Source organism: Oncorhynchus gorbuscha, linkage group LG07, assembly GCF_021184085.1.
Source record: "Oncorhynchus gorbuscha isolate QuinsamMale2020 ecotype Even-year linkage group LG07, OgorEven_v1.0, whole genome shotgun sequence".
NCBI lineage: Eukaryota > Metazoa > Chordata > Actinopteri > Salmoniformes > Salmonidae > Oncorhynchus > Oncorhynchus gorbuscha.
Genome location: NC_060179.1, coordinates 75042938 through 75056694, shown reverse-complemented (window position 1 = coordinate 75056694; position 13757 = coordinate 75042938). Strand labels below are relative to the sequence as shown.

The following is a 13757-nucleotide window of genomic DNA, read 5'->3' as shown; positions in this document are numbered from 1 at the left end:
CTTAATTTAGTATTCACAGTTCACACTTCAGAACGAAACAGCAGACAAGGCCTGAGTTGGGCCCTTACAAGCCTGTCATCTGTATGAGGCATTTCATATGGTTAAATACATACCAGATGGGCATTAAGCTGCTCGCGGGCCGTGTCTGGTAAGCCTCCCACAGCCTTTGATGCTAACAGCTGACGCTCTGTGTCTTTCAGCCACTGCTGCATGTCTTCCATCTCGCCATGGAAACCTTGGGCCTGCAACACAATACAACCGGAATCAGAACAACACACCTTATAGACGTATTGTGGAATTCAAGGGTGGGAAAGGGGAATGTTTTGAGAAGTTAGGAATTCCTCAGACACATTAATGGCCATAAATGTTTTGGTCTGAGGTTATTTGACAGAACGAATGATGGTGTCTGTGAACAGTCTATTCAATAAACATATTTTATGTTTAATTTCCTGAAACAAGCATGGCTTTATGCTTCTAATTGTTTTGTTCAGTTTATTCCCCATATGAATCAGATAACAATTTCTATGCTCAATGTTACAATGTTGTCTACGCACATGTTTTACATATGCATTGTATTGGAAATACACTTTTCTCCGTAAAATGCTTTTGACAGAGCTTTGTAGGTTTACTGCGTACCAAAGTAAAACATTCTTGGAAAATACATTGATTTCATTTTTGGCAACCCTTCATCAACCCACTCAAAAAATCAAGACTGCATGCAATTTTTTCATAGGGCGTACATTTCTTCATATTTAAAACATTCCTGATTCCTTGCCATAAAACCCTTCAAATACTAACAGAAGAAAAATACTTAACAACCCTTTCAAAATTATTCAAATAAAAATACATATCCACTAGTCATTGACATTCCATCCATCACTCCTTTCACACACTACATCAAAGCATTCCCCTAAATGTCAAAGGTATGAACAGGAACACCAGTAGTTAGGAATGGGGGAGGCAGGAGGTGGGGGGTGAAGGTTTACATTATTTCTCCGTCACTTATCCTCCCACTCTTCTATAACGTTCTTTATGAATTTTGAAAAACAACATTCTTACACTCCAGGAGGGAAGAATATCAATCATAGCTTCAATTTCAGATACGAGTCATCATGGTACCAGATTGGTAGGTGAAGAGGTGAGGCAGCTGACATCAGAGTAAGGGAGGTATAGCTAGACACAAACCTGAAGCAGAGCACTGTCCAGTTGCTGCCTCCTCTGCTCTGTCTTCTCCAGGATGTTCTTCCAGCGCTGGGTGAGGTTCTCCAGTTTGTTCTGCAGGCCGGCGGCTTCCTCCCCAGAGGTGGACTCCACCAGGTCAGTACCGGCCTTGTTGACCGCCTCCACCGTCGTCTTATGGGCCAATACATCATTCTGGAGGACCTGGAAACACCACAGTACAGGGATGGTTAAAGACTAGGCTGATGGGATCAACTAAATAAACAAGATCAGACAGCACTAAACTGGACAAACACTTTTCCAAGAAGAGTGATAGGGTCTATACTCCACACTAAATATATTTGAGTGTCTATTTGTTCTAATGGATAAAATATGGTATAATCTACTAAACGCTTATGGAACATAAATTTAGAAATGGCAAGGAGAAGACTAGATTAATCTGCTGCGTGGTGGTTTAAATCCCTGCATGGTGGTCCTCGACCAGACTGGTCCATGTATCACTGTCTGTGGATGATGGCTTAAAGCAGTTGTTTCCCAAACTCGGGCCTGGCGCACCCTCCCCCCTGGGTGCATGTTTTGACGATGAGTTGATTATTTGAATCAACTGTGTAGTGCCAGGGCAAAAACCAAAACGGCATTTAGGTGTCAGATGGATTTTAAATTATAGGGGCTTTTAGAGACGGGAGTGAAATAGGTCAAATGCATTTGAAAGACTGCAGATGTGTATGTGCTTATAATACATGTTGTACAATGTTGTGTATGCAGTCCGGGTAGAGTGGAACTTTGATTTTGGTGTTGTTGTGGCTAAGCCAAACGGTTGTTGGGGTCAGAGGTCATGAAAAGGTTATACCAAGCTGCTCTTCTCTGCAGATTGAAGTTTGTCGCAGGAAAAAAGACGTGTCTCGGCTGAAATAACACTTTATAAGAACAACAAGAAGAAATGGGTCTTACGTGGTGCTTGGCGAGCTTGATCTCAATGGCCTTGGGGTCTCCTACAGCCTTCCTCTGTTCGTTGAGCAGCTCTTCAGTGTTGCTCATCCAGGCCAGAAGCTCGTCCAGCGCATGCTGGAACTGCCCCAGAGCCAATAGAGCTCCTTCCAGTTTGTGCTACACAGAATCAGTACAAACACGTCAGATCAAAGTCACTTGGTGAAAACACTTGCCATGTGAGCGTAATGAATCTATTTTGACGTAAATGAGAGGGGAAAGGCACTTTATCAATTAGAGAAAACACAACGCAGTTCACTATTCATGTAATGTACACTGTATTCTTGTGACAAGGTTCTAATTATATGTAGGCTATATAGAAAGTGACAGTTCAGAGAGGCAATCTATTTTCTACAACAACAAAAAAGAAACAGCATTGAATTAAGCTTGTATGGTTCTGTTAATCCCCCCCCCACCTCCCTCCTCTGGTATACCTCCAGCCCTTAGCCGCATGAAGTAGGGTTGCTGATGGTGCTTCAGCGCCCCAGAAAAATCCTAATAAAAGATAAATAAAAAAATTCAAAAGTAGTGCCTTGCTCCAGCCCCAGTCTGACCTACCTGTCTGTTGATGATCTTTTCATCCAGGTTGTCCCAGAGCATTTTGAGCTCGGTCATGGGCTCCTGGATGGCACAACGGTCGTACTCCTCCGTCACCTTCTTCAGCAGCAGGCCCGCCTGGTGGTTCAGTCGCTCCATCTCCATCTGCAGCTGATACGCCTCACCTTTGAACTCCTGAAACACCACACAAGGGATTGCCAAGGCAACACATCAATATAACTACAAGGTTATGATGTGCAGGAACATTCTCAGCAAAAAAATTGGTGATCAAATTAAGATCCGACATCTGTACAGGTCAAAAGCTTTATTAAAATATCACTTAGCATGGGGATAGCAAACAGTGGGTAGACATGACTTTGTTCTATGGTGACACTTATTTTTGTTCAGCTCCTGTGCAAAGGTGGATGTGTCTAAAACCATCTTCATTAACTAATCCATTGGAGAGTCACAATATCTTTTTCTTGTTGTAGATCAAAGGAGAGAAACAGATGTTAATGTTCTATGTAGCATGACACTGTTTCTACACCGTTCTTCAATAAGAACAGGGCACGAACTGAACATCCGTAAACACAGCTGCTGCTTGCTCTGTCATTTTGGAGGACATTAAATAAATCAACACATTCACTTGAGTGAGATCAACTGAAAGTTATTTATGATGTTTCAATCAGATATATTTTTTACATTTTATTGAACCTTTATTTAACTTTATCGCTTTATACATAATATGTATTAATAATGATTATTATAATAAAAGGTGTAGAAACACAATACCTTGAGTTCTTCTATCTGTTGCTTGACAGTGTCCAGGTCTGTGCCCACAGGTGACATAGAACCCAGTTTGTGCTCCACAATGTCCACCCAGTCAAACATACCCTGTAGATAGAGGGAGTGGGTACCATAGTCAGTGGGAGAACACACTGCTAGCTTTCACATTCATAGCACTCAATCCATCAACTTTTCTTAATTAAAAGCAACACTGTCAACGAAAAATAGATATTAGCACATGGTGAAAAATGACGGACCTCAACTGATTCACTCAAGTCTAGGAGAGGGTTGTTAATGTATAACCCAGCAGTGTAAATCTAAGCCTGTTAAAACCACTGAATTACAATAGCCTCATACACCATTATAAACAATCCCAACCAATATAAACAAAACAACAACTTACAATCAATATAAGCAAACACATAAATGAATGTGATCAACTGATAGCAACATGATGTCATTGCAGTTTACACTCCTAACATTAAAAACAATGCCTGTTACATGACAATTTACTTTTATCTATTAGTGCCTTGTAAACTACTCAAACTCTGGCCCCTTGATTAAATCTGAGAACTACAATGCTACGTGGCAAACACTGATTAGCATTAACACATTAACATTGCTTGATTAACGGGGCCATTGATTGGGCCATTGATTGGGCCATTGATTGGGCCATTGATCATAAGAATAACACAAAACCACAGACACTTCGATCAACAGGAATGAAGTTGTGAACATGTCCTGAGTAATGTGGGTGACTTTCTCTTTCTCATGAGAAACATGTTAACGAACACTAACGAAACCACAGAAGTTCTGCATTACATGCTAACAACAAGTTGCTCAGTGTTAGCCTGTGTGTTCAGTGACAGCAGGGCCATGTTCAGTCGGTAAGGAATGGTTAGATAACATTTGATCTGATCTTGACCAATAAGAACAAAGATTGTATGCCCTACTGAACAGGTCCTGATGTATGACAAAGCACTGCAGATAATCCATAATGAACAGTAATGTACCTGCAGGCCATCCTGGAACTGTACAGCAGCTTGCATGGCCTCATCCAGTCTGTCCACTCTCTCCTTCCATGCCTTGTTCAGAGTCTCCCACGCCAAGTTCACCTGGTGGAGAAAACAACAGAGGTCAGGGAATAGGACCAAAACACAGCAGCTGGAAACGCACACCACTCTATATAAAAATACAAATAAAGAAACCAGGATCAAATTATATATGATTTACCATCATTACATATATCCTTATGCAAGTCAATAAGATATCTATGAGTAAAGTATCTGCCATTTTAGGTTGTCTGTCTGGAGTACTTGAGTAAAGTCTTCTCTTCTTTTTAAAGGTGATGTTCTGATGTCATTGATTACCTCATCAATACTCTTCTTTGTGACTGGCTTATCTGGTTCACCACAAGCAGCCATAAGCTCCGCCCCCAGGTTCCGCACCACATCAAGCTCCTCCTGTAGGCCGTCAATCTCCTCCTTGAAGCTCTGGGAGAAAAGACAACTATCAGTCCCAAAGAAGTAACTAAACCTACAATCACATCAAACTGCATAGAAATGACATTGCCCATAGTGTCTTGTTTGAGCTGCTCTAATGGTTACATGTTACATGAATGTAAGAAGCTTAATTTAGCATAACAAGACAAAAAAAACTGCACACTGCACTCTTAGAAATAAATATGCTATTTAGAACCAGAAAGGGTTCTGTGGCTGTCTCCATAGGATAACCCTTTTAAGAACCCCTTTTGGTTCCTGGTAGAACCCTTTAATTTAGAGTAGAAACTTTTTGGGTTCCATGCAGAACATTTTCCACAAGAAGGTTCTTCATGGAACCCAAAAGAGTTATACCTGGAACCAAAAAGGGTTCTTCTATGGGGACAACCACAAAACCCTTTGGGAACCCTTTTTTCTAAGAGTGTAATGCTCCTAATTCCACCGAATAGTGAACATGTTCTGATGCTCTTTCACCTCCAGATACTCCTGCTGCTGTTTCACCACAGAAGGGTCGACTCCAGGCTCCTCCAGCTCCCTCAGCAGGTCCTGGGTGTCCTTGATGGTAACGATGAGGGCACAGTGGTCACACCAGAACTTGTCTGCCAGGTCCATGACATCCAGCAGCTTGGCCTCCCTCTCCTCCATCAGGGCATGGATCTCATTCCAGGTGAACACCATCCGGTCCAGCTTGTCTTGCACAGCTTGGAGACACAGAGAAGAAATAACAGTATTATTTATTTAGGCCTTCAATCCTCAACACCAACCATTCTGTAATATGGTGTGGTGTCTGGCAGCTTGAGGCTAGATCTTTAGCTAACTCATGTATTTGGCTGGAGTGAGAACTTCAGCTGGTTTTCATTGGCAGCAAATGTAGCAGTCCAGCTATTGGCAGCTAATGTAGAAATACAGCTAGCCATCCAAACCATACACATCAACTACAGCTGAAGAGGGAAAACAATTGGTTGATCTGTAGTAGTGTGAGGTTACAGTTATGCACCGTACAGTGTTTCCAAACATCACCAAAACTAGCGGTGCTAACAAGCCTTCCCCCAATGATAGGCACAGGGAAACAACAGCCAACACCTTTAGCAGATATGTCCTTGTCAGCTCCCGCTGAGCGAGCAATCATCTCTTCGCCGCGCTGCTTGAGCGTGTCGTAGGACGGCTGCAGTTTCTCCAGGTCCGCAGACACAACCTTGTTCTCTGTGATCTGCTCCCTGATCTTCTCCACCTCCACAGAAATGGAGGGAGGCTGACGCAGGCGCTCAGCGATCCGTTCCAGGGACTCTAGCATGGGCTCGATCTTGTCATGGAACTGGGAGGAGATTGACATGGTCAAACTGGCTGCCTGGATCTAAACAATCCACATCTAAGTATCAAATTGTATTTATCCAAAGTGCTTTATTTGGTGAAATACTAAGGGTTAAGAGATTAAGAGACTTAATCATTCAGCCACAAGAATGAGCATTCTACTACAGCAATGATGATTACATGCACCTGGAAGGACTTCCAAACAACTAACCATCCACCCACCCACATCTATTTTCAAAGTGTGAACAATCAATCAACATAGGAAAACAGGACCATTGTCTACTCAAATATAGAGATGCAACCCTGTTGAACCCAACTGACAGGTGAAATCCATTCTGTCTGAACCAGACGTGCCCTGCTGCCACCCTCAGTATTTTTGTCCTGTTTTCAAAGGAAGGATATGAATAATGTTTCCTTTCCCTCTGAGGCCGCCAGACACATGATAAGGACTTTTATCATGCCGTTTCAGCCTCAGAATTCTTTAGAGCTATGTCATTAATTTGGCACTTCATCAAACAATCCCATCCTAAACTCTTTTCGAAAACATCCTTTTATCTCCAATCAGTTGCAGTAAGTGAAATAACATAAGCCGTCATAAGACCAAAGTCAAACTCACATGCGTGTGCGTCCTTTAACATACACAATAAAAAGCGCTACAGGTCTATGATGTTGACGGCACGTCAGGGTCTCTCTTGCGAAAGACATGTTTTATTTTAACGGGATTTCTAGCTGTATAAACAAGGGATACATCCAATAAATAGTGAACGTGTGAACGCGTGTTACCTGTGTGGATTTGGAGACGGCCTCATCCAGAGTGAAGGCCCTCTGTTTGACGTCAGCCTTGAGCTGGGCGTACAGCAGGTCTGTGGCTGTGTACTTCTCCCTGATAGCGACCCCCGCCACAGGACTCAGCTCCAGTAGCTGGGGACCTGTCTTGTTCATCTTGTCGATGTAGGGCTTGTGCTCAGCAATCAGCTCTCGCATTTGCTGTGGTGGATATATGACATTGTCAGTCAGAGAAACCCCAAACCAATGAGAATTTCACCTACAGCTTTCTAACACTCAAATCATCCTTTGTCCATTTCCTTCATTGGTGTTACGATGATCTTTTAGTGCTATGAAGTTTTTTTTGGACACTCTCCTGTTTGTTCCCACAAACAATAGTATGAAAATCCTGTGGCACAGATACATCAAGCTAATAGGCTTTAAGTTGGGCTCACCCTGAGCTCCTCCTGCTGCTGTCGGAGAGCTTCGTACTCGATGGACGCCAATGGGAGCTGGCTGAAACTGGTGCGGGTCTCCTGAAGCCAGGGCCACAGCTCCTCGTAAGTCTCCCAGAACTGGCCAGCCAGAGACTGGGCTCGCTCCAGCTGCAGGCAGCGCTCAGAGTTCAGCTGACTGACAACAACATACTTCTCCAGGAGGGCCTGGATCTTGGCCTGAGAAAAATATAATGTAAAACAAGTTCATGTACTGTATGCTTCTTAAAAAAGAAAGCAAAGTAACTGCACACTCGGGTGCAACTTGATTTACTAGATAACTGACATTTCAACAGCAACCTGCCATCCTCAGGGTCTCTGATAGAAATCTCTATCAAAGATCTGCTACATTCATGGACGCACAAGGGAGGTATTCTACCAACAACAGATGGAAGTTAGGACTTCATTCCATTCTAGGACTTTTTTACCTTCAAGGCTTGCTTTTCCTCCTCGTCCTTGCTGTTCATGATGGCCTCGCCTGTTTTCACAATTCCATCCACGGCATCCTTGTGTCTCATGATGTCCATAGAGAAGCCCTGGTCAATCAGAGGAGGATATTTGGGGTTGAGTGTTAACTAACACACAGTGCACACGCAGCTGCAGCACACCACTGTTTACTGCACCTGTTTGTTTGCACAGCGGTGGTGGTGGCCAATGTCTCTACAGGCAGATATACAGTATAGATGCATGACAGACAGACTAACCTTCTGGGACTGGAGCTAGACAGTGGTTTGACAGACAGACTAACCTTCTGGGACTGGAGCTGGACAGTGGTTTGACAGACAGACTAACCTTCTGGGACTGGAGCTGGACAGTGGTTTGACAGACAGACTAACCTTCTGGGACTGGAGCTGGACAGTGGTTTGACAGACAGACTAACCTTCTAGGACTGGAGCTGGACAGTGGTTTGACAGACATACTAACCTTCTGGGACTGGAGCTGGACAGTGGTTTGACAGACATACTAACCTTCTGGGACTGGAGCTGGACAGTGGTTTGACAGACAGACTAACCTTCTGGGACTGGAGCTGGACAGTGGTTTGACAGACAGACTAACCTTCTGGGACTGGAGCTGGACAGTGGTTTGACAGACAGACTAACCTTCTGGGACTGGAGCTGGACAGTGGTTTGACAGACAGACTAACCTTCTGGGACTGGAGCTGGACAGTGGTTTGACAGACATACTAACCTTCTGGGACTGGAGCTGGACAGTGGTTTGACAGACATACTAACCTTCTGGGACTGGAGCTGGACAGTGGTTTGACAGACAGACTAACCTTCTGAGACTGGAGCTGGACAGTGGTTTGACAGACAGACTAACCTTCTGGGACTGGAGCTGGACAGTGGTTTGACAGACAGACTAACCTTCTGGGACTGGAGCTGGACAGTGGTCTGGTCCTGTTCCAGCCTGATCTCCCCCAATGACAACATCTTCCTCTCTGCTTCAGTCAGCCAGGCTAGCTCAGTGTCAGCTGCTTGTTCAAACTGCACAGAAAACATCCCAGTATTAAAGGCCTAAGTAAAGGTAGACTCAGCAATATGATGTCATTGTCCACAGTGGGGAAACTTCCTGTACCCAATGTGAGTGTGCATCAAGGGGGTTCTGGGAAGAGCTTGTAAGGCCCGTCCTGGTAGATTTCAATACTATTGTTGTTTATGCCTGTAAGCAGGAAGTCGCCCCGGAGATTATGGTAACAAAATATTGCTTCAAATATAAAACACATATAAAGTTGTAAAAGAATATCTGCAGACATTAGGGAAGTAAAATCAACAGGTTTGGGACAATTCATCCATGATTCTTCCAAGCGATACCATAACCTATTTTCTTTAGTGTCCGTATTAAAGCATATTATTATCAATGAGCAAATAATCAGATGCAAATGTACCCACCCTCTACAACAGTTCCCAGTGTTTAATTAACAATAATGACAGAAAACAAAGCTCCCAAAGGGCACGGATGACAAACGAGACAGGATTTAGTTTTGAAAGCAGTGGGAATAACACTTTAAAAGTCCCAATCACCTAAAAATGCAAATTAGCATTCTGGTCAGGGCTGGTCCCCTTTGTTGAGCAAGTTTAATGGGCTGTTCTGTTTCTGTTTATGAATTCCTGTTTACAGTCGCCAGGTACTGTGACTAAGTGGTGTTTCTACCTGCTGTGATTTCAGTATAGCGGCGTCTATCTGCTCCGCGTGATGTGCGATGGTGTCGCTGGTGGCCTTGTAGCGATTGTTGTCCTCTGTCACTATCTTGTCCAGGCCCTCCCGAGCCCTCCAAGGGACCAGCTCCAGTAGAGAGCTGCTCACCTCGTTGAGTTTGTCCACCTGGGGCTTGTGATCTCTGGCCTCTTGCAGCAATGCCTAGTTGACATAGAGGATCCTACAGTGAGCAGTGAGCATCAATCTATCTATCCATGCACTGTGTTTATAGTCATGTGATATGGCTGTCGTAATTTCACCTTGATGTTACAGCATATTCCAAGTATATGACGGACTACAACTAACATGGATCACATGGCAAATCTACATATGTGTGTTGGGCCAGTAACCAAAAGCTCACTGGTTTGAATCCCCGTGCCCACTAGGTGAAAAATCTGTTGATGTGCCCTTGATAAAGGGAATTAACCCTAATTGCTCTGGATAAGAGCATCTGCTAAATGACAAACTTTTTAAAATGTCATCACGACACAAACCTAGGGTTGCTACCAAAGCCAGCTTGTCGTTGGTTCTATCCGTTCGGTTGCTAGAGACGCAACCCAGTCGTTCAGTCTTTTTGTTCTGTATCTATGGACGCGACCCAGTCGTTCAGTGTTTTTGTTCTGTATCTATGGACGCGACCCAGTCGTTCAGTCTTTTTGTTCTGTATCTACGGACGCGACCCAGTCGTTCAGTCTTTTTGTTCTGTGTCTATGGACGCGACCCAGTTGTTCAGTCTTGTTGTTCTGTATCTACGGACGCGACCCAGTTGTTCAGTCTTGTTGTTCTGTATCTATGGACGTGACCCAGTCGTTCAGTCTTTTTGTTCTGTATCTATGGACGCGACCCAGTCGTTTAGTCTTGTTGTTCTGTATCTATGGACGCGACCCAGTCGTTTAGTCTTGTTGTTCTGTATCTATGGACGCGACCCAGTCGTTCAGTCTTGTTGTTCTGTATCTATGGACGTGACCCAGTCGTTCAGTCTTTTTGTTCTGTATCTATGGACGCGACCCAGTCGTTCAGTCTTGTTGTTCTGTATCTATGGACGCGACCCAGTCGTTCAGTCTTGTTGTTCTGTATCTACGGACGCGACCCAGTCGTTTAGTCTTGTTGTTCTGTATCCAAGGACGCGACCCAGTCGTTTAGTCTTGTTGTTCTGTATCTATGGACGCGACCCAGTCGTTCAGTCTTTTTGTTCTGTATCTATGGACGCGACCCAGTCGTTCAGTCTTGTTGTTCTGTATCTATGGACGCGACCCAGTCGTTCAGTCTTTTTGTTCTGTATCTATGGACGCGACCCAGTCGTTCAGTCTTTTTGTTCTGTATCTATGGACGCGACCCAGTCGTTCAGTCTTGTTGTTCTGTATCTATGGACGCGACCCAGTCGTTCAGTCTTTTTGTTCTGTATCTATGGACGCGACCCAGTCGTTCAGTCTTTTTGTTCTGTGCGTTCTGTATCTATGGACGTGACACAGTCGTTCAGTCTTTTTGTTCTGTATCTATGGACGCGACCCAGTCGTTCAGTCTTTTTGTTCTGTATCTACGGACGCGACCCAGTCCTTCAGTCTTTTTGTTCTGTATCTATGGATGCGACCCAGTCGTTCAGTCTTGTTGTTCTGTATCTATGGACGCGACCCAGTCGTTTAGTCTTGTTGTTCTGTATCTATGGACGCGACCCAGTCGTTCAGTCTTGTTGTTCTGTATCTATGGACGCGACCCAGTCGTTCAGTCTTGTTGTTCTGTATCTATGGACGCGACCCAGTCGTTTAGTCTTGTTGTTCTGTATCTATGGACGCGACCCAGTCGTTCAGTCTTGTTGTTCTGTATCTATGGACGCGACCCAGTCGTTTAGTCTTGTTGTTCTGTATCTATGGACGCGACCCAGTCGTTTAGTCTTGTTGTTCTGTATCTATGGACGCGACCCAGTCGTTTAGTCTTGTTGTTCTATATCTATGGACGCGACCCAGTCGTTCAGTCTTGTTGTTCTGTATCTATGGACGCGACCCTGTCGTTCAGTCTTGTTGTTCTGTATCTATGGGCGTGACCCAGTCGTTCAGTCTTGTTGTTCTGTATCTATGGGCGTGACCCAGTCGTTCAGTCTTGTTGTTCTGTATCTATGGACGCGACCCAGTCGTTTAGTCTTGTTGTTCTGTATCTATGGACGCGACCCAGTCGTTTAGTCTTGTTGTTCTGTATCTATGGACGCGACCCAGTCGTTCAGTCTTGTTGTTCTGTATCTATGGGCGTGACCCAGTCGTTCAGTCTTGTTGTTCTGTATCTATGGGCGTGACCCAGTCGTTCAGTCTTGTTGTTCTGTATCTATGGACGCGACCCAGTCATTTAGTCTTGTTGTTCTGTATCTATGGACGCGACCCAGTCGTTTAGTCTTGTTGTTCTGTATCTATGGACGCGACCCAGTCGTTCAGTCTTGTTGTTCTGTATCTATGGACGCGACCCAGTCGTTCAGTCTTGTTGTTCTGTATCTATGGACGCGACCCTGTCGTTCAGTCTTGTTGTTCTGTATCTATGGACGCGACCCAGTCGTTCAGTCTTGTTGTTCTGTATCTATGGACGCGACCCAGTCGTTCAGTCTTGTTGTTCTGTATCTATGGACGCGACCCAGTCGTTCAGTCTTGTTGTTCTGTATCTATGGACGCGACCCTGTCGTTCAGTCTTGTTGTTCTGTATCTATGGACGCGACCCAGTCGTTCAGTCTTGTTGTTCTGTATCTATGGACGCGACCCAGTCGTTCAGTCTTGTTGTTCTGTATCTATGGACGCGACCCAGTCGTTCAGTCTTTTTGTTCTGTATCTATGGACGCGACCCTGTCGTTCAGTCTTGTTGTTCTGTATCTATGGACGCGACCCAGTCGTTCAGTGTTTTTGTTCTGTATCTATGGACGCGACCCAGTCGTTCAGTGTTTTTGTTCTGTATCTATGGACGCGACCCTGTCGTTCAGTCTTGTTGTTCTGTATCTATGGACGCGACCCAGTCGTTCAGTGTTTTTGTTCTGTATCTATGGACGCGACCCAGTCGTTCAGTCTTGTTGTTCTGTATCTATGGACGCGACCCTGTCGTTCAGTCTTGTTGTTCTGTATCTATGGACGCGACCCTGTCGTTCAGTCTTGTTGTTCTGTATCTATGGACGCGACCCAGTCGTTCTAAATGCAGCCAGAATAACAGCAAAGTAGCCGCATTTGTATTTGTTTAAGCTGTTTTCTCGTGACATTTATTTGGATACAACCATAACAACGAGCGAATGAGGCTCGATTTCACCTGGCATTCAGAATGTGCTCAGTCGTCAGGACACCGTTGTTCAGAGAAGCTAGCCAACAACACAGCTAACATAATCACTTCAAACTGAACCTGGAAAGACTGTTGTTCAGAGGAGCTAGCCAACAACACAGCTAACACAATCACTTCAAACTGAACCTGGAAAGACCGTTGTTCAGAGAAGCTAGCCAACAACACAGCTAACACAATCACTTCAAACTGAACCTGGAAAGACCGTTGTTCAGAGAAGCTAGCCAACAACCCAGCTAACACAATCACTTCAAACTGAAGCTGGAAAGACTGTAAACTAGCTGCACTTCGTTTTGTTTGACCTTTTATCAATTGGCATTTCTTTGTATAGGTCTATAACAATGATGCCAGCTGATTCATGACTTCGACTAGCTGAGAAATGTTGCCTGCCTCTTTGTCTCATCCCGACTCCCAACACGTTCATTACTATGGGACAGATGGAGATCGAATTTGAATTTTGAAACAATGTTGCAAATGTCAGAGAGACAGACAGCAAGGTTATTACAAATCTCAGCTGTTGAAAACTAAATGTTAGTCTAAAAGAAATGTGCGATAATGCATTTTATAGTGGAGATCATGTTTATAAAGGGCCTTGCTGGCCAGAGGAGACAGTGGATTGCGCAGTCAGATGGAACAGAGTAAATAGGCATTTTAACGTCATTGATTTAGCCGGTGGTAACTTGTGGAATAGACCACGGCTGGA

General features: G+C 44.3%; 1 protein-coding gene across 1 annotated transcript in view; it reads right to left on the bottom strand.

Annotated features, from left to right (window-relative positions):
• Positions 1 to 13757, bottom strand: part of dst (dystonin) — a 207487-nt gene that overhangs the window by 28717 nt on the left and 165013 nt on the right. The window contains 14 exon segments of the mRNA XM_046357465.1: positions 114 to 242; positions 1186 to 1383; positions 2131 to 2286; positions 2725 to 2898; positions 3496 to 3597; positions 4503 to 4604; positions 4860 to 4982; positions 5463 to 5689; positions 6072 to 6303; positions 7083 to 7286; positions 7520 to 7738; positions 7987 to 8094; positions 8923 to 9042; positions 9710 to 9916. Of these exon segments, the coding sequence (XP_046213421.1) occupies positions 114 to 242; positions 1186 to 1383; positions 2131 to 2286; positions 2725 to 2898; positions 3496 to 3597; positions 4503 to 4604; positions 4860 to 4982; positions 5463 to 5689; positions 6072 to 6303; positions 7083 to 7286; positions 7520 to 7738; positions 7987 to 8094; positions 8923 to 9042; positions 9710 to 9916 (2301 nt within the window).